This window comes from Castor canadensis, chromosome 4, assembly GCF_047511655.1.
Source record: "Castor canadensis chromosome 4, mCasCan1.hap1v2, whole genome shotgun sequence".
Classification (NCBI taxonomy): Eukaryota; Metazoa; Chordata; class Mammalia; order Rodentia; family Castoridae; genus Castor; species Castor canadensis.
In genome coordinates, this window is record NC_133389.1 from 148,416,199 (window position 1) to 148,443,961 (window position 27,763).

The 27,763-nt window shown below is 38.6% G+C and overlaps 1 protein-coding gene across 1 annotated transcript in view; it reads left to right on the forward strand.

Moving 5' to 3' along the window:
- The window catches only part of Plcl1 (phospholipase C like 1 (inactive)), a 330,442-nt gene that overhangs the window by 274,176 nt on the left and 28,503 nt on the right, over positions 1 to 27,763 (forward strand). Inside the window, exons 4-5 of the mRNA XM_074071339.1 lie at positions 11,213 to 11,288; positions 13,599 to 13,708. Coding sequence (XP_073927440.1) covers positions 11,213 to 11,288; positions 13,599 to 13,708 — 186 coding nt within the window. The remainder of the gene's footprint in view (positions 1 to 11,212; positions 11,289 to 13,598; positions 13,709 to 27,763) is intronic.

A 27,763-nucleotide genomic window follows, 5' to 3' on the forward strand; every position in this document is an offset into this window, starting at 1 on the left:
TCATTAGGACAGTTTTTCAGAACTATTCCTGGAACTTAAAATCAGAAGCCCATTTCTAAGTGGCTATCTCTTCATTGCATGTTTTCTTTTGTTGATCCTACTGTTCATTTGTTTTGGCTCAGATCTCTGAACGAACAAATGAGCATCGTTTCTCTAGGAAAATGCCCCATTGATGTAGGTAATACATTCATAGAGCTGTCCTTTAAGACCTAGTGTTATATAATTATATTTTGCCAATAACATCAATATTTTTTTTCTGTGTGGAATGAATCTTAATTTGGAGATTGTTAAAAATGAAAATTCATTAGTGAAGGAGTTACCTAGTGTTACAGACAGAAAATGGTGATGTTTTATTTTATTAAGATTTACAGAGCCCCTCTGTGTGCCAGACACTACATTAGATGCTGTGGAAGGTTTGCAGACCCTGTGCTCCTGGAACTCACAGTCAGGAGAGTGACCTGGTGAAATCACCAGCCCTTGGAGTCTGTGCTTGGTGATACTCAGATTTCCCTTCTCATTTAATGATAAGTTGTAACAGTGGGTGATGACACTGGGAAACACTTTGTAATTTCATGGACACTACAAAATTAGCTGATTTGAATAGGCTGGACTTTCCATTCTACATTTGTGTTTTCGTGCATGCAGGTTTAGTATTATTTCCACACCTATCTTTAGTCCCATCTCTAATATTTTATTTTAGTCACATTTCTGTGTTTGATTACACGACATCATTTTTGTGTGTCTGAAAGACACACAAATCTAACAGGTCAAAGAACTGAGTTCATCTCTTTGTTTTCTAGGTTCTCAGTCACTTCTTTCTGGCTACTATGAAGCATCATGCAAATGGTCCCAAATCCCAAGTCATTTTCAAATACTCTCTTAATAGAGACCTCAGTAAGGTCTCTTAATTTACTATGTGATGCTACTGAGATCTATTGCTTCTTCCCTCACTATATTTCTCTTAAGTATCCATTTCATTTCATTGTCATGGCTCAGATTTTTAGCTTTCCCTCTTCCTGCTTGGATTTTACAATAATCTGAACACTACTCCATTTACTCTCTACCTCTCTCTAATTCAGTAATCGGAATAATTACCTTTAAATTTTTAATTTTCAGCTTTATTGAGGCATAATTGACAAATAAAGATTATAAACATTTATTGGGTGTAGCACAATGTTTTAACATATAAATACATCATGGAGTGATTACCACAGCCTTCACCTACCAGTGATGCCCATTTTACCGTCCTCATTTAACAATTCTCTTCTGCTTGAACCCGTTCCTTCAGCCTGGCTAATTTATTTTCCCACCTCCTCTTCATTCTGTACCCTTTGTATTTCTTTCCACACCATTTGGAATACTTTCCTAGCCTTATTCATATCTCTATCATTTTAAGTCAAGCCTTTTGTCCTAACCTTTCCCAAAACTGACCTTATTAAGAAAACGTTCATTTATTGACTTTATGCAATGCATGTTTGATACATATCATATATAAAGATTTTAGTACATTATGTTTAATACAGAGATGAATAAATAGAGACAAATATTAGCACAAATAGCCGTGATGTTAAAGCATGACAGCGCTAGAACTCCAGAGAAATAGGAAAATGTGGTGGAAACATGAATTGCCACCTGTGAAATAACACTTTCTCTTCTGAAATATCATTTTGTTATGTCTTTAGGTTTTTCATTGGCCAACAAAGCAAACATGCTTTGGATACCTGTTATGTGCAAAATACTGGAGGAAAGAAATGGTGTGAAGTGAAATTTCTGACTTTGAGGAACAGGCAATCCTGATGAGAAGGCAGGACTTGCACCTAACTAGGGAAGGGACAGTGATACACAGTGGCCAGAGAGTGGAGCAGATGTTACTTCATATCCTGACCTGCTAGAATTCAAGGACCTTGAGTCTTATGGTACACTTCACAGTGGTTTATAACACACCTGTCTAACTTCATTCCACTTGGTACTCAGCAGAATTTTACTTGTAAATAATTTTGAGAGAAAAATATTACCTCACTTTAATATAACTTTTTCTTTGGATAACTGAGTTTTCTCATCTGCCTATTTTTTTTTCATGCACAGTAAGGAAAGTATTTGCTTAACATTGTCAATCCTTTTCTGTCTTTCAAATTAAAGTGATAAAACATTTATGTAATTGGTGTTCAGAGGTGGAATAGTTACAGGGGACTACAGCTGTAAAAAGTAAATCCAAAACATCCTCCAAAGGTAATTTCTGTGCTGAATTATTTAATATTAACATAAAAGTTAAAACTACACTACAGTAAGGGCCACTGATTTTCTGAAGATAAACAAGAAGCCAAAACAATTTAGAGAACACAGATTAAGTGTTAATCTTTTACTAAGTCAGTTGGGGTGTGATTTGGAAAGTAGCTGATTGTGCTGGCGTAAGAAGGAATGTAGGAAAAAGTTCATTGCTGTCTGATCACACTTTCAATAGAACCACTGGCATGTATCACAGTTGAGCCAAGCACAATGTGTTATATGAAGTACACACTCTATGCCAGTGTTACTAGCAATGTATGTTCAGCTTCAGAATGGAGAAAAGTTGTGGGAATGTTTATAGCTCTCCAGTGGAGTTTTGCAATAATTATTGAAGTCAATTTAAATTGAAGTTAGGGTAAGTCAAAGGTTAGTCTCCTTCCATCACTCTCATTGTAAATTTTGTGTGGAACCTTATATTAGTTTGCAATTCAAAAGCTACATTGGCTTTTATGGTCATGGAACCAGAAAAAGAGTTGCCTATTAGCTGGTGCCCAACCTGGGCTGATTATTTAAAAACAAGATGTGTACTTAGTACATGGAAACTTCCTTCAGTCATGGGTAGAGCACCATCTTCTGACAACATTTTCTGTATAAGGGGATAATTATTAGCATCTTGAGGTGTGGCAAAGTTTCCAGTTGGTACCAGGGTCTCAAGAGCACTGGGTATTAGACATGCATCCATAAGCAAGTATTTCAGGCTGTTTTCTTTGTCCAAAGTACATGCATCCTCAAAAATGACTTTGCATTCATTAATCCTCAACTTCTTGTAACACTGTTAGTGAAAGGCAGGAAGGTAGTCAAATTGGCCTGAAAATTCTGGAGAAGTTTCATGAAGGCTAATCGTCTGGCAGTTTTTATGACTGAGCTAACTTGTAATTATAGCTGAATAAAAACAAACCTTTTTAATGATTTCTCAAGGAGTAGCTGATGACAGTTTGGGAAACAATTGGGGAAAATCAAAGGTAAAATGATCTCTTCATTCAGAGAGCTGCTCACGGTAGTTGATCCTGTTCCTATCATAAACATAGGGACAAGTGTCCTGTGGCCTGCTGTATACCAGTTCTCTTGTCCTGCACCATATAAATCAGGCTTAGAAATGTGACATGGAGCCAGTCCTACTGCAGAGAACACTTCATTGCAAATACCAAAGACAGTATGGACTTCCAGTCATCTTGCAGATGTTCTGACTTTTATATTTGCTGTTGTTTCATGGGGAGTTAGCCATCTTGACAGGGTTGGTTACTTAAAAGCAGAAGATGCCAATCTATTCATGATGCTATTATTTGTTTCTTTTAATATAGTAAGGAACTCAAAAATGAAAGGAACTTTCTTTATTCTATTTAGCAAATAAGATGTAAACAGCAATCTGACTTACAAATACACCGAGTTTAATAAAATCCAAGTCTCATTTTAAACAAGTTGAACAGATGAGCCACTGCAGACCCAAAGACCCAGGACCTGGTCTTTCGATTTAGAAGGAATGTAACAGATAGATGGACCATTTCAAGTCTTAAGGGGAAAGAACAAAGTTAGGTCTGGAGTAGATTAGCTTTATTGACGCATGTGTTCTCAAGCAATAGCCTTTCCAAAGTTCCTAACTCCATCCTGAAAAAGTAGGGATGCAAGTTAAATACATTTCTTCATTGGAAGAGGGTTTTATAGGAATGCTATTCACAATGTTGATGTGGGTTGTGAATTAGACTTGGAGAGAGAAGTAGTCATGGCAAAAATTCATTTTCATGATGCTTTCTTTACTTGATGAATACTACTTTATTAAGTGTTTATTACCAACTTGCACTTCCAAAAGGAACTCTACCATTTAATATTGGTCACAGAACAACTTATAAGCTTAGGTCTGGTCCTCAAGAATGCCTGGATTCTAACTTATTTCCCTAGTTCTGTGGCTTTAGGCAAGCCAACTTTCAGTTCAGTTTTTTCCATCTATAAAATGGGATTGCCTATGATAGACAGTCCTTAAGGTGACTTTAAATAGAAAGCTCTGTAAATCTAGGAATTTAGACACAATTCAGGAGAAAACTAGAATCTATGGAAGATTTTTTTGAGTCCTGACAGGATGAAAACTCAACTTTTCAGTACCATGAAGTAGTTATATATATATATCGACTCTGCAATGATCTATGCAATTAGTTCACCTGCTCATTGAGAAGAGTTTTAGCTCAGTTTTTTCCACACAAATCTCATTTAGTCCATCTCTGAATGAAAGCATTACTGTCTCCTTCAGTAAACTTTTCCTTTCAAACAAATATTTTTGCTCTTAACCGACAACTTCACACACCCCTGCTTAGGACATGCCTAACGGATAAAGTAATGCCAACCTTTATCTGGGTAAATCCTCTATTCTTTTAGAAACCTGGACAAGGAAATGAGATCCATTAGGAGATATCCTTGTGACAGAACCAAAAAAAAGCTCTTTGTATTACGACAACTGGGAAAGGCAACTGGGAGCTCAGGCTGAGATATCAGATCTGAAAATCAGGGCATTGCTCTATTCCATTGATTGAGTTGACCTGATCATTGCTGCTGGAGTGTCTGAACTGCCCAGCTGGGGATTGTCTGAGGATATCTCACCTTTTCTCCCTGGCTTTTGCACTTTATATTTCATTTTCATCAGTGTCACAGAAAGATAGGAAGGAAATGAAACTCAAGTCAACAATTTTTCTCCTAACAAACAACCTACATAAATTACGTAGTGGGAGGAAAGTTTGAAATTGTTGACTTAAATGTGGTTTGGAATTATTTCTACATTACAACATCCATCTTATCTGTTTTCTCTAAAACTACTGATAGTTGAAAGCTGACTACAGAAAATAGAATACAAATTGTCTTCTAAATAAATAGAATCTGTTATAAAGAGGATCAAATGCTTTTATGAGAATAAATGTTCATATGAGTAATGGTTGTAAGTTTTGAGAATGTTGATGAAGCATTTTAAAATATAATTGGTCCTTTTATACTTTTATTTCTAAAGAACTTCAGGTTGTCTTCTGAGAAATCTCAAAGAGAAATTTCTTTGGAGGATAGGTCATTCGTGACTCTCTTTATGATGTGACATATTAGACAATGGGAAAAGCAAATTTCTTAGACTATGGGGTTAACAAATATTTTCTTGGAGGCTTTTGAGGAGAACTTGAATTATAGGGTTTGTAGTATGTCTTGATCTTGAATTTATTTGATCTCAAATAAGTAATAAAGTTTCAGTGCTCATTTTCTGATATTTGAGTATTATATTTTCTATAGGGATAATTCCATAAAGAGCATCATGCTTATCTTTCAGCATTCAGTTTAAAAGGAATTTAAGAGCTTATAAATACCGTAGAGAAATGGAGAAGCCTAGGGGGGAAAAGAATGAAGAAACCTAGAGATAAAGAGAGAGACCAAAACAGAGTCCAAAATCAAGTACAAGTTTGAGAAGCGATCAGCAATTAATAAAGTCTTTTGTTGTGCACATTTGTGTGCATAGAAGATAGGGGAAAGAAGTAAGTATCAGAAAATTAGGATAAAGGTGATTATATAAATGAATAGATAAATCTGGATTTTTTTGCAAAGGTAAATAAGATTGGATTTCAATTCTGCTGGAATTACAAATTACTTGGAATGTGAGTAGGTGGAAGATAATAGAGGAAAGCAATAAATTATAATTTAAGATAGAAAACAAAAAACTCTGTGAACAGACTCAAAAATAGTGTTCTGGAAATTTGGAGGCGAGATGGTATAAAAGGAGAAGTCAGGAAAGCAATGGAGTACAGAGCATCAAATTGATCTTTAAGTCCTGATAGGATTTTGACCAGGAGACATGGCTGAACAAGGCTTTGCTAATAGAAGGAAATGTGTGGTAGGAGGAACAAATAGGATGTATTTAGGGAAGTATGGTTCATCCAGTTGACTGGGACCTAGGGGAACTGGGAAACCACAAGGGGAGGCTGTTGAGACAAATGGGCCCAGGCATGAGAGACTTAAGCTCTAGAATAGAAACATTTTACTTGATTCAGTGAGCAAGAGAGAAAATGACAAAACTAGATATGAACTGGTACTGTGCTTTGGAAGACAATTTTCTAAAACTGGTATTTAGGAAGGAATGAAATGGAAAGGACCAGAACCTGACAATAGCTGAGCACGAACTGAAATCCACCTCTGAGTTCTGGGAAGGGAATTTTTGAGAACTCAAAGATAAGAGTTTTTTAGGGGGTGGGGGAGGGTATTGGGGAGTAAATGAAATGGAGCAGACAATTTTTTTTAGAAATGACATTTGGCTGCCTCTGGAAGGATAATTAGCATTTGAAATGTAGAGAGGGTCCAAGGAGTGGGAATAAGGGCTTGATCTGGAAGTGTTGAAGTGAGGAAGGAAGCAAAAGGTTAGAAGTGGTAGGATGAGGGCTCACCTGTGCAGAGATGCATGCACAGAAGACATCTGAGATTTGAGCTGGGGTGTAGGTGAGATAGGAGGCTGGCAGGACTCATGGTTACAGTTATCTAGGGACTTAGGCATCTTCAGGTTTTATGATCAAGCACTATATCAGGCTCTCAGCAAATTGAAGACTAAATGGAGGGCCTGTTTATAAAAGTAACGGCTAGGCTTAGGGAACCAACCACAGTGGAGAGCTGCCAATATCCCCAAGCCTAAAGGGGCAAAGGGAAGCAGCCATTACTGATGCAGAGTCATGTCTGCATCTGTACCTGTCGGGAGCTGTGACCTTGCAGTGAGGAAGTTTTCAGGTCCTGGCTGGCAAGAAGGGAGCTACAGAGGGGGTAATTACCCTAAACCTTCTCTCTTGCTTTATGACCTTGATCTTTGCTGGTGGCTCCATGACTGATTCCAACAGAAGTCAGAAGACAAGGGAGCCTTGGTGATTTCCATAATAATCAACCTTCCCAGCACAGAGTCCAGTTGAGATTGGATCTGAAGGGGCACAGGCAAAAAATATTTCAAGAATATACACTCTCATAGATTACATATACTAATGCACCAATATATACATAGTAAAACTTGCAAAGTAGAAACTAGCACAGTGTTTACAAATGTCTATATTTATTCATGAATAATAGACATGTTTGTGCTCTCCCAATGTTATTGAATTTGTCAGCTCTGATCAGATTCTCATTGTTTTTCTTCACACTGTTGCTAAGGAAGAAATCATGGAGAGTATAGAATAAGATGTTGTTTGCTTGTATTTGTGTTCTTTATTTCCTTTTCAGGAGTCCATATGGAAAAGCTTAGTTTATTTATAACAGTTATTATACTTACTTAATTGACATGTTTAATTTGAAATACTTGGAAAGAAATTAATATATAAGAGTTGCTGCTGGCAGCCTTTCTCCAGAGTGGAATTCCTTTCTTTCCTCATTATGCCTCACTTACCATATTGGAAACTTATGGTCTCAATTTAGCAAGGTAGTCAGGATCAATCTGTAAAGCTTCACTTCTTTCTGTTTCTACAAATAAAATAAATGTGAACAAAAATCCTCATTCTTAACCTCTCACACTATAAAGAACTATGTTGTGTGCCCCCTTTGGAAGGCAGCTGTGCTCACCAATGCTGTCCCCCATTTCTTGCTCCAGAAAGCATGCACTTCCCTACTTTGGAAACTACTATTGTAGACCATTGGGATTTATGAAAAGAGGTCAGATTTGGAGACCTTAGCTTTGAAATATCAGGATTCATGGGTGCATAATATTCTATAAGCTCTAGGAATGGATGAGATTATTAAGAAGAGAGAGAATAGAAAAGAGAAAGTGTAGAGCACTGAGGTCAGGTGGCTTGGAGGATTCCTACATGTGCAAATATGAAAAAGGAGAAGGAAAGGGTATAGAAGATAGAGAAAGCAAAACAGAAAAAAGAACCAGGGTTGGGGGACTCAAGAAGAAAGAATGTTCAGATGTATTGACTTCTGAGTTAGAGAGTGAGGATTGAGGACTGGCAATGTAGCAATTGATGTGAAACTCTGAATGTCAGCAGAGTCAAAGCAATGAGTGTTGGTCTTTCGTTTGTTAATTGTTGATGTTAAGAGATGATATGTTCACCACGGAAGAAGCCAGGAGAGAGGCAGAAATTGTAAATGAGAGCAAAAAAGGGGTCATTAGAAACGAGTTCCCAAGAGATAGCTTTGGCAAAGAGGACACTTCCTTTTCAGGTTGTTACAAAGAGGCTGTGGCATTTCGGAATTCAGGAAGTGTCTTCCTCCTGTACTCAACACCAGGGAGATGTAAAATACTTCAAAGAAAACTGGCCATGAATCACTGGATGCGGGATTTATTTTTACTAGAGAATGGTGTCATTTTCTCTTCTGAGAGCAAAATCAAGAAAAGTGAACATAAACTCAGTCAAGATACTACCAAAGGAAATTATCAATCATCCTTTTAAGAGTCTTTCCCCCAAAGGACAGATAAGAATGTGTCTGAAATGGATTATGTGTATGTTCCCATGTTTTTTCCCATTGACTGGACCAGGTAGCTTTGGAACTCTACCTTTTAGACTCAAAAGGTTGCTTGTGTGTGCAAGCCCTTGGGCTCTCATGTGGCACGATGAGGCAAGACAAAATAATAGAAGTGACATCTTGGAATGGAAATAGATCGAATTCCAGGAAACAGAGTATAAATTCAACAGATCACCAGCTAGTTCTACTTCTTTGGACAGGACTTTTACCCTCTTTGTCTTAGTTTCTTTTCCTACAAAAAGAAGGAGGTGGTTATGACATCTAAGATTCCCTCAGTCTTAGATATTTTTTTAAAAAAATGTGTAATTGCCATCACTGTAACAATCACCTTGCCATCACTATAACAAATGCCTGAGATAATTAGCTTATAAAGAGAAAAGGTTTATTTTGGTTCATGATTTTAGAGTTCCAGCCTATGATTAGGTAGACCCATTGCTTACAGGCCTCTGGTGGTGGTGCTGGATGGTAATGTTGGGGAGCACACAGCAGAGCCAACTGCTCATCTCATGGCTAGGAAGTAAAAGAGAGGAAGAGGAAGTGGTGATCCCAGAGTCCCTTTGAAGGGCACATTGCAGTAAAGATCACTGGAGTGATCTAAAGATCCTCTAGACCCCACCTCTTGAGGATTCCCTTACCTCTCACCAACTCTTCCCTGGGGGTGAAACCTTTAATACATGGGCCTCTTGAGAACATTTAAGATCCAAACTGTAGCAGTAATATATTTTTTATGGTAAACTCCCAGAATTTGTCCATTGTTTGTGAATGTTTCTTTCTTTTTTTTTTTGGTGGGACGGGGGTTTGAACTCAGTGCTCACACTTGCTAGGCGGGTGTTGTACCACTTGAAGCATTCCACCAGCCCTGTGAATGCTTCCCTTGACTGAATTTCATGAACACATGCTACTTGACTAATTGGAACATCTGATAACTTTTGAAAATAAAAAGATTGCATGTATAGATGTTGAAAAAGACTACAATGGCTTCATATTAAGTTTTCCTCTGAAGTTTCTTTCAATTGAAAGCTTCAGTAATCCAGGTTACCAACAGCTATTTGATAAATTGTTCACAAGCATTCCAATTCCTCTTGGGAGTTAGAGTTAGTACAGTTCAAAAGTTTTGCTCAGGCTAGACCTCTACATGTATGTAGTTTTATGGTGTTTCTGGTCAATTTAGCCCGCTAAAGAAGTTATGGCTCTGGCAAAGAATATGAGTAATTGAATTTCTGCTCAGTTGAATTGTAATATTTCCATTCATTCATTGAGTTGATTTACCTGCTGGATCTTGAGCTCCATGGAGGGAGAGACATGTCTGTTTTTGCTCCTCAGTGCATTTTGCTCCTTGAACCCACAGTGGCTGCTCAATAGAGACTTGTTAAATGGGTGAATGATGTGATTTTACTTTTACAGATTTGTTAAGGCATTAAACATTTGTGACTCAATGTCCTTTTCTATTAAATGTTTGAAGATATCATTCTCCTTATATGTGGAAGTGATTATTCAAGACTAAATATGTTCATCACATCTATTGATTGTGAAAACAGGAAAATGTCTTACTGAACACCTTTTATGTTTACCTCAGTTTCTGCCTTGAGCTCCTTTCAGATCATTGGGTCAGATAAACATGGAATAGCCAGAAGAAACAGGTCTACATTTACTGGCTGGAAGTTCATGAACTGTTAGTTTACCAAGTGGTTGCTTTTCTTTAGTCACTTTATGTATTTCAAAGAACCCTGATCCCTATGTTTCTGATCATAGGTTCTTTACCTATCATCTCCACCTCTCACCCCTTGCCTTCATACACAGATTCTTTTCTTCACTAGCATGACAATTGTCTTAGTTTCTGTATTTCATTTGATATATTAATCACCTCAGACATTTTGATGTGTACTCAAATGTAGAATGCAGGGATAACCATTTCTATGTAGTTATCTGTAAACTCTGTTGAGTTCCTCACTCTGAAATTTGTCCTCTTCCTCATTCTTGCCAGCAGAGCAGGCTAGGGAGAAAATCAGAACTCCCCATCTTTGGGCCACCCATATCGAGCTGCTAACTTCACTGATATATTCAGCAGCCTATAGCTCATCGTTATATTCGATTCTCATTGCTATTGTTTCAATACCACTTACCTTGATGTTGTAGTAACCTTTGAGGTAAGGTAGTAGGATCAGAGATGTTTATGATATGACCTGGGACTTAGAGATTATAAATGCATTTGTTCAACAATTATTATTTGGCACCCACTGCATGCCTGGCATTGTTACCCAGTTGGAGAAACATAACTAGCCTCAGTGTTAGAATGGATGGGGTCCAAGACAGACATTCCCCTTCTTGCTCCCATCTCTGGTAGTTAAGGCTATGACTCCCTAATACTGGATGCATCTTCTGGGTCCCTCTGTATGTTGTCTTCCTGATGAATCAGTTTAAGATTTTCTAACAACCATGTTTTCAATTTTTTTTGTGTGTGTGTGTGTGGCAGATGATTCAAGAGAGCCGGTTTCTCATAGAAATGGCAGATACAGTCCAGGAAAAGATCATGCAGTGTCAGAAAGCAGGTAATTTTTTTCTATTTTACTTAAAAAATACAATGATAATTCTTGGCAGAATCAAAATGTTGCTGATCTTTCTCTTAAAATCCAAATATTTTATGGCATTGCTTAACTATACTTTAAGTTACACTTATGTCTTTGTTTTGTAAAGGAGAAATCTAGGTAACAATAGGTAAGTGGTATTTGTGTATACAGAGGGTATCTGAAGATGTTTAGAAATGAGGGAGTCTGAGAGTACTGTTGTGGTTTGGGAGCCAATCACAGTCTTTTACTACTGGTATGGAAACTATTGTTCCACATGGCTCTTTAAAACTACTTCATAGTTTCAGATTGAGCCCATTTATCTTCTCTTTTTTGCCCCATTTACTAGTCCTCATTTTAGATTCGTTCTTTCTTTAAGAATGGGAGGCATCCTGCACCTGTGAATGTTCACCTCTGTTTATTTAGGTTCACCTTTGTCCATACCTGTGCTTTTATTTCTTGGTTCCATGTGTTCCTCTGTCTACATACACAATAATGATTATGATGAAGAAGATGACAGCAGTGACAGTTGCTTTATAAATATGTGTATGACATACAAAGCACAGGTGTTGTCTGACTTAGTCCTTATAACATCTCTGTATATCCAATTTACAGATGAGCCATCTGAGATTCTGAGAGGGTGAGCGAATGACCCAAGGTCCCATATCAACACACAGTGGAGCTGACTTTGAGTTCAGACCAGATTTTAAAACTGGTGCTCCTTATTGACTTGACTGGCAGGCTTAGATGTTTCAGTTCACAGGAATGACAAAAAGGAAAGTACCCAGTGCTTATAGAATTCCAGGTGCTGCTCTGAAAGCTTTAAACGTGTCAACCCATTTAATTCTCACTACAGTCCATGAGAGACCCACTTCCCACCTTTTTTACCAGTGAGGGAACTGAATTCCCGCTATTTTCACAGGTTGCTCAGTCACACAGCTAGTAAGTGGGAGAGCCAGAGTGTAAGCATGGGTTCCATGCTCATGCTATCTCCATGTGCTGGGTTTGTGGTGTTAGCACCAGAAAGGTCAACATTAACTCAGCATTAACAAAAATATATTAACTACACCAAAGAGAATGGGGTAAATCCCTCCCAGTGTGGACTGCTTCACGCCCATCTTGAGTCCAGTGTGCAGTCCTGGATAGTGCCTACATCACTCAATTCTAGGAAGCCTGGCAATGCAGTGGCCCTGCCTGGCTGCTGTCCTGAAAGGAGAGTTATTAGTAAGCTGAAACTTTAAGAATGCTTCATTCCAAGAAGAGAGGACCTGAGGGAATTCCATCCATTATCTTTCTCCAAATATCAAAGGGCTGCACTGTGGCTAAGAGATTAGACGATATTGGTCTGGGTCCAGCTAGCACTGAGGAGGAGATTTTAGCCCAGGATCAGTCCTAGCTGCCCAAAGATGGGACAAATCATCCGTAAAAGAATGTAATTACCAGCCCTGGGTGCTAAGAGAAAGGCTGCAGAAACAGGTGACGGTGATGTTTTCATGGTAGTCAAACCTGAGTTAAAGACACTGGAAGGCCATTCCCAACACTTGGGTGTTTCCAGAGATGAACTCAGGGCCTCACACTTGCTGGGCAGGTGCTCTAGCACTTGAGCTGTGCCCCAGCCCTTTTTCACTTTAGTTATTCTTCAGATTAGGTCTTGTGTTTTTGCTCAGGGCCAGACTCAGACCAGATCTTCCTACCTATGCCTTCTGCATAGCTGGGACCACAGGCATATGTCACCATGCCTGGCTTATTGATTGAGATGGGAATTCACTAACTTTTTGCCCAGGGTGGCCACAGACTTCAGTGCTACCAATCTCTGCTGCCCAAGCAACTAGGATTACAGGCATGAGCCTCTGTGCCTGTCCAGAAATGCTGTATCTTAAAAAGTCTTTTTCATTTTAGTCAACATTTACTAATTACTGCTTATTATCTGTATGGCTCTGGAGCCTGTTTTTGAGCCAGTGCTGGTTCATAAAGAAAAGCAAGATGCATGCACACCTCACATAGGGTTGACATTCCACGTGGTACTTAGGAAATGGGCACACAACTGTTGGAAGGGATTGCCTCTTATTTCTCATGTCTTCATCAATGGTTCCTGGCTTTAAAAAATGTAATTTCACCTGTATTGATTATTGTTAGTTTTTCCCTCCGGACAGCCAGTTATAAAATGGAAAGGAAAGTTCAGTTTGGGGATTTAGAAATTAGGAGAAGACAGGAATATAAAATGAATATTTTCATAATAAACATGTCTGTTTTTGTAAGTTGTACTAAGATTTCTTATGTGGTCTCTTTTCATAGGGATGGAGTTCCATGAAGAACTTCATAACCTGGGCACAAAGGAGGGCTTGAAAGGAAGGAAACTCAATAAGGCAACTGAGAGCTTTGCTTGGAACATTACGGTGTTGAAGGTAGATAAAGTACCCAGCTGCCCATTGCCTCTATTCCCCTCCTCCCTTCTCCCACATGGAGAGAAGCAGCAGTTATTAAACATGGTGATTTAGATTTTTAAGTCATGTGTGGCCTGATCACCTGCTTCATGCTCTAAGAGATGGGGTGATGCAGTCTGGGTACACCCACGTTTTGTTTTACTGAGTGATGAGGTGTGTGGTGGAGGCAGAGGATGGCACATATGTGAGACTTAATTCAGTTGCCTAGCATGTGCTTATGTGCGTGTGCACATTTTCTCACCTGATACTTCTCCTGAAAGAATCATGCCAAATGCTGCTGGGAAATTTCCAATACAGGTGACTTGGAAGAGGTTTATACTGCACAACATCAGGGATATTTAGGATTTTTATGTTAGGAACAGTCTCTGTAAATGCACTTCTTTATCCAAATAGCTTTGGAAGTCAGTTTCTTGAGATTGTGATTTGCTGTGTGTTTACAACTTAATTTCAGGATTTCAAAGTAAAGATGCCATTTTTTTGTGTGTTTTCTTACATGAAAGTAGAAATGATTTAGTTGGAATAATTTATTTTTGACAGTGTGATGGTAGAAAAACAGTCACAAACAATAAATAATTGCTAACATTTAGAGGAAACCTATTGTGTGTCAGGTGCTACTTCTGAAGTATATATGAGTTAACAATTTGATACTCATACCTACCCCATTCTGCTATTATTTTCGTTTTATAGGTAAGGAAACTGAGGCCTAGAAAGCTTATGTATGTTATCTAAGGTCACTCAGCTATTGAATGATGGGGTTGTGGTTTGAACGCAGGCAGTCTCACTCCAAAGCCCATGTATTTAACCTGCTCTGCAGAGATGCTATGTGGAGTGTGTTGTGTGTGTGGGAAAGGGCCAGGTGAGCTGTAAGACATATTATACACACCTCTAAAAATTCATTCCACAGACATTTAAGCTGCTACTGTGTTCTGGGTTCTGTAGTCAGCACTAGGGATATAGACGCTGGCCTCTATATCTGGCTGAAACCAGCAGCCAGAGGCTGTGGGAGAAGATAGGCTTCATTGTTTAAGTGGCAGGGATGAGCTTAAACTTTAAAAGGAGAGCTTATTATAATCCTAGAGTCTAACATAGCAGCCTGAACTTGATGTAAACACATTTTATTCTGGAGATATTTATTTGAGCTTATTAATGTGCCAATCACTGAGAAAGGTGCTAGGGATGTGAGTACCCAAAATAGTACCTGGGCCTCCAGGACTAGCCTGCAAAGGAGACAGACATAGAACTAGTAGGGCCATCAGTTAATTGTTCAGCACTTACTTGTGGCCAGCATTCAAGGCTAGGTACTTTATATACATTTCTGTTTCTTCCGTCACCTACTGTGTGCCCTTGCAACAACACCTGCTGACCTGCATATGGTCGTCCTTATCTTACAGGTGATGGAATTGAGGCTTACAGAGGTCTAGGTTTCTTATGTGGAGTCATGCATAGTAGATGGCAAAGCCAAGATTTTTAACTCACACCCATGTTTCTAACCACTACCCTGTCCTGTCTCCTCTGAAGCTCCATCCATGTGTGTAGGTAGTCTAGTGCAGGAAAGAGTGCAAGGTCTGTGTGGATTTCTGGATGGTGATGAGACTAGTTAGTTACGCATCTGCCTGTGCATGGCAATAATGCATAGAGCTTGGATTTTATGAGAACTTAAATGAGATAATACATACAGAAGCGCTAAATCACAGTGCACAAAGCCGGACGGTATATATATATATGCTTTACTTTTTGTATGTTTTCCAGGTGAGGCTTGTCCTTGTAGAAACACGATTTCTGTTGTTACTTTTGTTTGTTTCTCTCTTTACTTCTGACTTAAGCCCACTTAGTTTTCTGAGGCTTGTTTGTGTGTTTGGTTTAGTGACAGCAGCTGATTTCTAGATGTGACTAAGCAAATGCTATTATTCCAAGACAGAGCTTTTAAAACAGAATTGATCTTCTATTATTATAGCTTAAATCAAATCATTTAACTAGTAGTGTATGGCAAGGCTCACCTGTAGAATTCCTCATTGAATAGTAAAATTCCTCATTGGCTAGTCCCAGTCCTTGTACATGATTAGGACAGGTATTCTCCCTTAGGTAGAGGAAGGAAGTTATAATTTACCAATACCGATTAAATATATGGGCTCATGTTTCTAAAAATATTGAATTCTGGTATAATTTCCAACAAGTAAGGGAAAGGCTAGAAAAACTGAGAAATGTACCCCAGTGAAATGGTAGCTTGGCAGCATGGCGTGGTGGGGAAGGGCTATTGGCTTTAGAGTAAATTGAGCTGAGGCTAAAAAAGCAAATTCCTTAATTTATGTTTTTTTCAGTTCAGTATTATAATAATCTAATGGCAATAAATGATAGGAAAGCTGGAGAAATAGTTACAGGAAGATGAATAGCTTTATAATATAGTGAATGGATTGTAATCATAGTGCCAAATTTTCCGAGAGATCCTGTTGTAGAATCTAGCAGGGAGGATGATAGCCCTGTTAGCTCCTATTTGTGTGTTTTTCTTTAATTCATGTTCTAGCACCACACATGAATCCCTAGGCCCTTGCTTAACTGATCCTTTGCATCTTCCTACACTTTGTTATATACCTATATCCAACTATACCAGTCATTTTCCTCTCCTTGTCCTGTTCACTGTTGTATGCAAAATTGAATTCCTTAAATAGCCTACACATTCATTTAGGATGATATGATGATATAGGTCTCAATGACTCAGTCCCCAGTACCCTTCAAAATAATCATTATACCAAGATAACTTCATACCAATTCTATTCTCACACATTAACAGTGCCTTTCATCTGTCATTTGTCCATCATGTCTATCAGAAATAAATTGTGTGTTTTAGTCTGTTTGTGCTACAATAACAAAATACCTGACACTGAGTAATTTATAAATACAAATTTATTTCTCATAGTTCTGGAAGTAGTGGAGTCGAAGGCACTGGTAGGTTTGGAGTCTGTTGAGAGCCCTATCTCTCTCCAATGTGATGCCTTCTTGCTGTGTCCTCTGGAGGCGATAATTGCTGTGTCACATGGAAGAAAGGAAGGAAGAGCAACGAAGGGCAAAAGGGCCCTGCTAGTTGCCTCCAGTCTTTTCATAATGCATTAATTCTATCCATTTGGGTAAAGTCCATATAGCCTAATCTCCTCCTAAAGGGCCCACTTCTTAATATTGTGACAGGGACACAAACATTCCAGCCATAGCATTTTGGTTGTTAACATAATACTAAAATATCACAATGGGAACTTTTCTTACTCTTTAAGGCTTCCAAAAAGAGACACTACAACTTTACTTAAACAACTATTTTACTAACAATTCATGTTATAGTGAGTTGTTTTTAATTTTGGAAGCATTTCACTCATGAACAGTCTAATCTCTGAAAAGATAGGAATTTATACTATATCATCAATAAAAACACTATTTAGTATGCAGTAGAATTGATTTAAAGTTTTGGACTCCATCTGGAGTGATTTAACCTTTAACTGCATTGTAAGGTTATCACATCTATAAAACAGTATTTAGAAAGAATCTGAGAGTAGAGTCTGAGAGAGCTTTTTCAACATATATATTTTTCTAGCTTGGCCTGTTGACTATTTTAAGGAACTATCTAAAACTAGATATTTCTGTTATCTTTACATTTTAAAAGTATTTATGAAAAAAATTTTTAGCAGGCTGGAGAAGTATCAAGCAGATATATCTAAAAATAATGAAGAAATTCATTTAGCAAACATTTTATTATAAAGAAAAAGCTATGATGTGGGTGTTCACTAGAGGTTAAGGAAAAAAGGGCTAAGAAGTGGCTGCCTTTTTACTCATGAATTTCGTTGAGTACTAGTCAATGGCATGTAGTGAATAAGAAATGAATAAAACTATTACTTTGTCAGTGGTTGCTACTACTAGGTGTGTATTCATATTTTGCCTGAATAGATTTCTAACTGGTGACTGATGCATTCCAGTGTGTGCCATAAAACTAGGCCTCTTTTAGAGTTGTAGTGAGTAGATGTGACTAATGTCTTCCACCTAACTCTTTGGCTTTTTGTCACTGCTTGAGCCTGTGCGTCTACTTCTATCTCACCGTGTTTTCATTTTTATTGGGAAGGGTAGGAGCTGAAGTTTTGCACCTCTCCTCCCTGAGTACTGCAGACTCTCTTATTGGCTTCCCAGATTTCAGGCCCTCGCAGCTCTGGGGAATCTTGCTACATCAGGGAAATTACATGGATGTCAGTGTAGTGAAATGCTTTTTCACAGAGCCAGAAAACACCTTTGCTCATATTGCCTGTACTTGAGAGGCAAGAGAAGAGGAAAACAAGGTTATAGGCTAATAGGAAAAGAAATCTGAGGAGAGGCATTTATCCATCTGTGAAAGATCGAGCAAGAACGAGGATGGGCTACTTTGAACTGAACAGCCATAGATATTTGAAATCATTCCATGAGATGCTATGTGTGGGTGAGGGTGGGGAGTATGGTTTCAGGAGATGATCAAGCCAGGCTCTTCTGGAAGCCATGTGACTCTGCTTTTGGGGCTGCTGTGAGGGTACATGAAGAAATGTGTCCGTTGTCTCTGTGTTGCTCACTTGAGAGTTTTTCTGGTGGTCTCTGGTAGCTGCTGTCTGTTGTTGCAGTAGAATTAGAAAAGAGGCTAGGTTTCCTTCTGAACCAATTCATTTAGAAAAAACAGTTATTTATGAAGTTTATGAACAGAGCCCTAAACAATGACAGAATGCATTCCTAATAAATTATGGTTAATAATGGTGTTGCTATCAACTACTGAGAAACAAAAATAAAGTGGTTCAAGTACAGGCTGCAGCCAGACACTTTCTCTTTCTAGCTGTGTGGCCTTGGGAAAATTGCCTTCTGTCTCTATGCTTCTGAACCTAGGACACCCTAGGTTTTGTTGTGGTGACAAAAATCTGAAAAAAAAAAAATCTTAGTGTGTTAAAAACAATAATTTATTTCTTGTTTCTGTGGCATGTCCATCATAAGTCAGTAAGGGCCACTCAGGAACCCAGGCTAATGGGCACTCCAGCTCAACAAATGTTTCTAAAATCCTGAAGTTAGGGAAGCACAAATTGCCCAGATCTAGGTATGGTGGTACATCCCTGTAATCCCAGCACTTAAGAAGCCAAGGCAGGAGGATTGTAAATTCAAGGCCAGCCTGGACTACATAGCAAGACCCTGCCTCAAACCAAACAGTTCTGCCCAGCAGTGTCACATGTTCCTCCCACTCACATTTGACTGGCCTAAGCAAGGCAGATGGTCAATCCTGACTTCAGTGGAGTAGGCAAATGTAAACCTCCTCCAGCAAGGGAAGAAGATATTGGTGACTGTCATCTACCAGAGATGGGTTCTCAACTATCTCCAGCTGTAGATGAGTTAGTGTGCTTAACACGGTACCTGGCATGTAAAAAGTGTTATGGGAGTGTTTGTTACTTTCATTACAGAGGATAAACAGTCAGTTTGTTTATTGTGATTAGTTAAGTGATTTGCATACAGCATCTTAACTAATTTTAAACATAACCCTGTAAAGCTGCTACTGTTATCCCCATTTCACAGAGAGGGGCACCAAGGCTTGTGATGTTTAGTACCCTTCCCACGGCATCTAGATAGCAAGTGATGGAGCGAGGGTTTAATGGCAGAGCATATGCCATCCGCCCACTCTGCTACTCCCATAGCACTTTGACATGCCAGGTTCCGTGCTAAGCACACTAACTCATCTATGGCTGGAGATAGTTGAGAACCCATCTCTGGTAGATGACAGTCACCATTGGCAGAATATGTACTGCACCGTCATCATACTTGATTATATTAACTGAGGGCTTTCCATGTGTCAAGTCCAAGGGAGTATTCCATTCACACTGGCCGTGTGATCCTACAGTGCAGAAAGGCAAAGCAAGTGGAGCTTTACACCACCACTTATTCTTGCTGTCTTCTAAGGAACTGTACTGTCAAGCTGGTGTCTCAAGTCTACTTCTCCAGTGGAAACAGGGTGGGATGGACCAAGTGACATAACTAATTCCATCTGCCTGATAGTTACATTTCTTTTTGTAAATGAAGCAGTTGACTTTCCTTTTTATTGGTCCATTTCCTATAAGCTTGTTTAGCATAAATCAGTTCCCTTGGGTCTCATCACCGCTGAGTGAATGGACACAGTGAAGCCCTTGGGAAGATACCACTGGAATCATGAAAGTAAAGAAAACAACAAAAGTACCCAAGCAGGGGACCAGACCTTGAACCCCTGAGAACCCATCCAGCCTCCTCTGATATATATTGGACAGCTTTGCCACCGTATTTATTTATTGGATTAGGGATTGAACCTAGGGCCTCAACACATGATAGGCAAGTGCTCTACCACTGAGCTACATCTCCAAATTTTGAGACAGGCTCTTGCTATGTTGCTTAGCCTGGTCTTGAAATCCTGGGATAAAGCAATCTTCCCAACTGGGATTTAGATATGTACCACTAGCTCAGGCCAGCCACCATGTCTTGATGAGATGGAGGGAGTTTTATAGCCATGCCTCCAGCAGAGCTTTGTGAAGGCCATTCTCCTCTCATATTACTCCCTTATGCCCAATCCTCTGCTGCTCAGACTCCTATCTTCTATCCCCTGAAGTCTTAGAGCAGAATCCAGGAATCTTTTTCCTTTTAGTAGTGCACCTGAACTGACTTAGAAATGAGAGATGAATAAATTTCTCAGGATTCCCCAACAGGCCCATGAGAAGAAAGGAGCCTTCTTTGGATGAAGGTTGAAGAGCCTTTAAGTCACTGACCTTGACAACTGAACATTCAAGGATTTTAAATGAAACTTAATTCAGCCAAGTGCGAAGAAAATATTTCCTTCTGATACATATAACACAAATTCTTGGGCTACAAATTCCCTTCTGTCTTATCTTAGGGTTATCTAAGAGCTTAGATGTATAGGAAGCAGAATAATATTGTACTAGGCCATGAGTCTAGAAATATGCAACTAACTATATGTAATATAATCTTTTAAAATTCTCTTGCCTTCTTTGAGTCTGGGTTTCTTAACTAAAATAAGATCAGACTTTTAACTATTACAGTTCTGTACATTCTGTGATTATATGAAATATATTATTTTCAATCTTTTCCCATAGTTTTACTTCATTCTTTCTTAAATATATTGAACCTCTCTCTGTGTATAAATCCTCTTTTTTTTTAGAGGATTTATTTTTTATTTCTTTTTAAACCCATGGCACTGTAAGACCCCAGTTACACTCTGTTTACTGTTAGTTCACTTCCCTGTCGTGATTCCTGCCATTGCTTCCCTCTCCTTTCTATTCTTCTTTCCAAATGGAATAATCTGCTCTTGCCATCATCCTGCTGGGAATTTTTGCAAACAAAATGATCTTTTATGCTTTTGTTCTGCATGGCTGCCCTGCATTGAGAATACTCAACAGCATTGGAGAGATTCTGATAATTGAATTCGGTTTACATGTCATAGTTCTTCCCTGGAAATGTAGATTACAGTCTGTTAAGCTCCATGGTTAAGGGCTCACAGTAAAAAGCAAAAAGTGCGGCACAGACCACATCAGCAGCTACTACTTCAGGACATATCTGTTTGTCTGTTTATCTATGTATCCAGCTATCTGTGTATCCATCTGCCCAAAAACTGACCTCCTCCCCTAAAGAATTTCTACTACTGTTAGTCTAAGTGTGTCCAATATTTAATGAAAGAAAGGCTGTGTGTTGATTTAGGCAGTATCTTCTTTAGGCAAAATGAATTTAAAACTTTTCATTTTAGGTAAAATTTTTTGACTTTCAAATGTTTTAAAAATAATGTTGCATTTTTGACAAGTAGTTATATTACCATCAAATTGGAAATGTTTAGTGAATATGTCTAAGAGGGGACAATAATACTGAGGCTCCAATCGAAGGCCTGACACTGGTGACAGCTGGCTTAGTCTCACTCATTGTAGCAAGTGCTTGACTCACCTGTGGCCTTAGCCAGCTGCCTTACGTTTCACAGGAAGAAGGCGGTGGCAGGAGAAAGAGAATGGCGGAGCACAGTGTGACTCTTAGGTGACAGTGTACCATTGTCTTTATATCCCAAAACAGTATGATTAGGCCTTAAGAGGTGAAGGGCATTTGAAAGGCATAGCATCTACTCTTGGGGCATCATAAGCTAAGTTTGTCTTTATCCTGGAAGTAGGTGTTTAAAAAGGTACTCCTAAGACACGTGTTTAAAACCCTCTTACTGTTTGGTTCATTAGTGCAGAAGAAATTGATTTAATTTATTTCTACTTTAACATTTATATATAAGGCATTGCCAAGCATAAAGGAGGCTTCTAATCTGTATTATTTATTTATTTATTTATTTTTCTGAAATAGGGTCTTGCCATGTAGCCCAGACTGGCCTTGAACTCAAGATCCTTCAGCCTCCTGAATGCTGGGATTATGACAAGTGTGTGCCACCATGCCCATCTAGCAAATGATAAATTGAAATTTTATTTTATTTTTGGTGAAACTGAATTAATTCATTTAATAAATATATCTATAAGTCCCTACTGGGTACTAGGTTTTGTGCCTGTATTTACTGGTAAATAAAACATGGCCCTCTGTTTGTGTGGAGCTGACAATCTAATGACAGTTATTTATTAAATTTGTCATTGTTCTGAGTGTCATACAGGAGAATTGCCTGGCACCATGAGATTGTGTGGTAAGATCTGACTTTGTGGAGACGTCAGGGACAACTTCTAGGAGGAAGTTCATTTTTCCTAGATTCCCCAAACACTGCCTTGTATCTTGGTACTGGGGTGTGTTTGCCAAAATAATCTGGAAATAATGGTGGAAGGAAAACAAATCAAAATAAAGATGTGCTGGAATGCCTCCACATGCTCCAGAGAGGTCCACAGCTCCCGCCTTGCTCATTTAATTACCACTCACTGGCTCATAGCTGATTTGTTATTACAGCAAATTGCTCATGAGTCACGTTGTTAATCACCTACCTTCTAAAAAGTAATCTGGGCCAATGTTTTATGTCCATGTGAATCCATAAAATTCATTTGACAACTTAAACTGCAGAAAAGGATAATACAAAGTTGGATTTCTGTAGTTTAAAGCTGAAGAGATGCAGAGAGGGAGAGGAGAGAGAGATTAAGGAGAGTTGAGTAATATAAAATATGACTGTTAGTGTTAAAACCCCAGGTGAATTCTTTCCTTAAAAAGTATAATTGGAAGCTGAGCATGGTGATTCATGCCTGTAATCACAGCTACCTGGAAGGTGGGGATCAGGAGGATCATGGTCAAGACCAGCCCAGGCAAAAAGTTAGTGAGGCCCTATCTCAATCAATAAGTTGGGCATGGTGGTTCATCGCTATAATCCAAGCTACAAGGGAAGCATAGGTAGAATTGTGGTCTGAGGCTAGCGCCAGGGAAAAACTTGAGACCATATGCAAAAAATAGCTAAAGCACAAAAGGGCAGGGGATGTGGCTCAAATGATAAAATCCCTGTCTAGCAAGCACAAGGCCTTGAGTTCAAACCCCAGTACTGCCAAAAGAAAAGTATAATTAGGCCAGGCATGGTAGATCATGCCTACAATCCCAGTACTCAGAAGTCTGAGGCAGGAGGATCACAGTTCTAGGCCAGCCCAGACAAAAGCTAGTGAGATCTTATCTCAAAAGCAAGCCAGACATGGCAGCAAGGGCATGTGGTCCCAGCTACTGAGGAGGAGGAAGAAGGATCAGGGTCCAAGGCTGGCCAGCGGTAAAATGAAAGACCCTATCTGAACTAAACTAAAAGGCAAAAAAGGGCTGGGGGCATGGCTCCAGTAGTAGAGTACATGTGTAGCAAGTGTGAGGCCCTGAGTTCAAACTCCAATATAGCCAAAAAAAAAAAGGAAAGAAAAAAGTACAATTAATATATCTATATTGATAAAAAGTTACAAGTACAACATGGTTTTAAATAGCTCTTATCCAACAACATAGGATGCTTCGGATGGAATGTTAATGCTTCTTAACAATAAGCAGGCCGTATGTGGTGTCCAGATTTCTGCCTTAGGTGGTTGCATCCCAGCTGTGCTGCCTCAGCCTTTAGGAGAGATAAAAGCCAGGCTGTTGACATGATCGTGGGAGCACGCACTACTCTACCTTATCTCCAGTAGAACTAAATTTAGTGTCTCTCGGAGGTGCACTTTTTTCCCAGATGAAAGCTGCATTTTATCATGGTTCTGAATAATTCAAAAGTGGCCAGATCCTAATAAACAGATACATCAGAGACCAGGGAACTTGGCTCCAGCTGTGAGGTTATCAAAGTTCTCCCTTTTCTCACAGGAAAACTTTCCTTAGGGAAAATCTAGTTTCTACATACAGAGTCTTAAAGTGAGATGAATTTTAGCTAAGGTGACTTGGATATAACTCTCTGCTAACTATTTTCTACAATGATAAAGTAGAAATAAAAGGCTGATAACAAAATTGTTACATTCTAATTTCTTGTCACCAGTTTAGGTTTTACAGATACAAGCTCGTCTTTTGACATTAGAGAAAAAAATGGCGTACATCTAATTTCCTTATTATTAACCCAAATCCTAGCAGTGTTCCGAATGCATATGTATGTGTAGTTACACACAAAGACACATGTGCACACACAGTTGCACACTCATACACACACACACACACACACACACAACACACACAAGTGGTCAAATAAAACCAAATCCAGATTTAGATAAAGGATTATTTCAACAAAGGAAAGAGAATATTATTATAATACAATGCTCCTATCATAAGATCTGCAAGCATCTCAAAGGTCAAGCAAAAAGGATTTTTCTTTTATATGGAGGGGCAAAGAAGGTTAGGAAGAACTTTTCATGGGAGAGTGGAGACTCCACTGTTGATCTTGCCATTAGGGAAGGTCTTTTCTTGTGGTTGGTCTTTTCTTGGGAGAGGCTATAGGGAAGGGTGTGTTTTGGCCAGACAGTGGGTGGATCAAATGTCAAGGACCTCAGGGGAGGAGAGAAGCAGAACTAAAGTTGGCTAAGTAGAGGTGGCAGACATTTTCTCAAGATTGGTTAATGCGTCCAAATAGTTCAGCCAATGAGGCAAGAAAGGGAACATGCCAGGGGATAAAACTTTCTCCTCTGTTCCTCACTTCTTACGAAACAATCTGCTGTTATTAACCACTCTCAATGTATTATCCATACTTTAAGCATTTGTAGTAAGTGAAGATACCTATTTACCACAACAGAGTAATTAAGAACTAAAGTTTCCCTTAAAGAAAACAATCATGACTTTAGGACAAGATTAATTATAAGACTCTTTCAAAAGGAAATCCCCTCAGAGTTAAGAAAATCACTTTATATTCATAAAAAAAATCACACGTAACTCTTGGGAAAGCTATTTGAATAAGGTAAGAAAGAAGGATCATTGTCACCATTATGATCATCAGATTAATGTCGGAAACTACGCCTAATCACATATCATGACTCAGACTTGAGTGTTTGGCTTTTGCATCACCAGATGAATCTGTGGAAAGGTTATCAAGTCATTAGATTGCAGCCCTTTAGAGGCTGAGGAGAACCCTTAAATGAAGCATACCAGCCCCGCACAATTTGGTTTTTAAATCTGCCAGGAGAAAATAGCGTGTCCTAAAAATAGGGGGACTCTGAGTGTTTACTTAAAAGATACTACTCTCAATAGACTTTTGAGTCAATTGTGTTCTGATACGGGAAGTTTTTAAATTGCTTTACAGTGTATTCCAGGATTCCAAGATTGCCATCCAGAGGTCTGAGAGGTATCCTTTAAGGAACTGGATTTTCCAGTTGTGTGCTACTCAGCATTTGGCATTATTAAGTGTAACAAAAGACAGTGGATCCTTATGTCTGGGATGTATCAAGACTCTTGGACTCAAAAGAAATTCGTGATCAATTATCCAACTAATCTAGTCTCAGAGAGTTGAACTCCTTTTCTTAAGCATGTGTTAAAAGATGCATATCTCATATACACTTAAAATATACTACCACTGTGGTTTTGATCTTAAATTCCCCCCAACTCATGTGCTAAAGGCTTGGTTGCCAGCCTATGGTGCTACTGGGAAGTGGTAGAGCCTTTAGGAGGTGGGGTGTAGTGGAAGGAAGTTAGGTCATTTTGGAGATTTTTTTGAGGAAGGTATTGAGACCTGGCCCCTTCCTCTCTCTTTCTTTACATTCTGTTCTCCATGAGGTGAGCACCTCCATGTTGTACTGTGCTACCTCAGGTCAAACCGACAGTCAAGTGACCGTGGACTGAAATCATGATCCGAAATAAATCTTTCCTCCTTATAAGTTGTTTGTCTTGGGTATTTTGTCACAGAATTAAAATCTAACACAAATTATATACCCTAAAATTTTACCCTGAAAGTACAGGCTTCCACAAAAGTTCTAATTGCCTTGGCTCAGAAATATGGGTGTATTTCACTGTGATTCTCTGTTTTTCTAGATTTAATTGTGCTTCACTTTTTTTCTAATGGCAAAAATACACAGAGAGAAGGTAAAACATTTTAGAGTTCCTCAAGTCTTCATTGTTCAATCAGTAATTTATTCCTGCACACTGCTTAGAAGGGCACACTTTGAACGTACATTGGAACAATCATGTAGACACTCAAACCTCACACAATTTTTTTGATGATGAAAACATGGCTGGTTACGCACCACTTCCTCATTCTGTTACCTTCCAGGTGATTCTCTAGTCTTACTACACATGTTGCAGGAAACTGGCTTTTGGTTATTGTGGGTTTGATATCGATCAAGAAACTGATATCTAAGACTCCTAAAAATGCATCTAGCATGTGAATTCTTATAAATGAAAAAGTAATGTGTTAGCAATGTGTCCTTATATTGAATCTGAGTAAGAACTAAAGATTCTTAACAATGTATATTGTGTATCCTGAGTCAGCCCTTAAAGTCTTTCCCTGTAATGTGAAACCAGAGAGAGAAAGCACCAGCCACTTCCTTCCGGTTCAACTTTATCTGTAATACATTTTAGCCTGGGAGAGGAAAATGCCATTGAAAGGAACACGTGTGTGTGTGTGTGTGTGTGTGTGTGTGTGTGTGTTTGTGTTAATAACATAGGCCTCTGTTTCTTATATTAAACAACCCATTTATTGACCCTGCTCATTATAAGCTCTGTAAAAACAAACATAGACAATGATAATAGTACTAGAAGAATGACATTTTCCTCTGGGTTTTTGGTTATCTAATTCTGTTCTCAGGAAAAACATAGAATATAATAATTAAAGCAATATAATAATTAAATATATTAATTAAAAGTACTGTCAGAGTAGAAATTCTAATTCCAAATTCTGGAAAACATATTCTTTGTTTCTCAATCAGTTACCTTGACCAGATGGAATCATTTCTGTCATCCTCTGCTTAATAGCCATCACCTTAAAAATGATTTGGTTCATCTCAGGAAGTGTAATTTTGTTCTAGAAATTCTTCTCTGGTCAGAGGGAGAGGGAGCAAATAGTGAAGTGATTTGTACTGTGCTTACTTTTTAAATAGCTACTCCTGGGAAGGCCAGTTCCTTTGGCTCATGTGTCAAGGATGCCCAGGAGCGGTTTCCAGAGGGATCTCTGAACTACACTGGCCTTGACAATTGATAATGAGACCTCATAAATTTTATTGAAGTTACACATCAGTACAACCAAAATTATCTTCCTGAACCTCTTGAGTAGACATTTCTTTATCAGGGCTGTTTCTTTCTTTCTGCATAAGGTTTATCAATCTGATGCCTGATTTGGGCAGAACTGTGCTTGGTATTGTGTAAGTTGTGCATTGCACAAACTTTGGAGGAAAGGCATTAACATCAAATCCGTGTGAGTGTTACCCTCAGATTTGTTGTATACTTGCCAGTCTAAGTGTTTTTCTATCTCTAGCTTTCTGTTTTCCATGAAGTTTTGAATGCCTTTAACTGTTACTCATATTAATTATAATCATTGTGAAATATAGTGATTACTTAAAAAGATTTACATTTAAGAGAAATCTTTAATAATTTCAAAAGAATTCATATGCGGTAATATGTTTC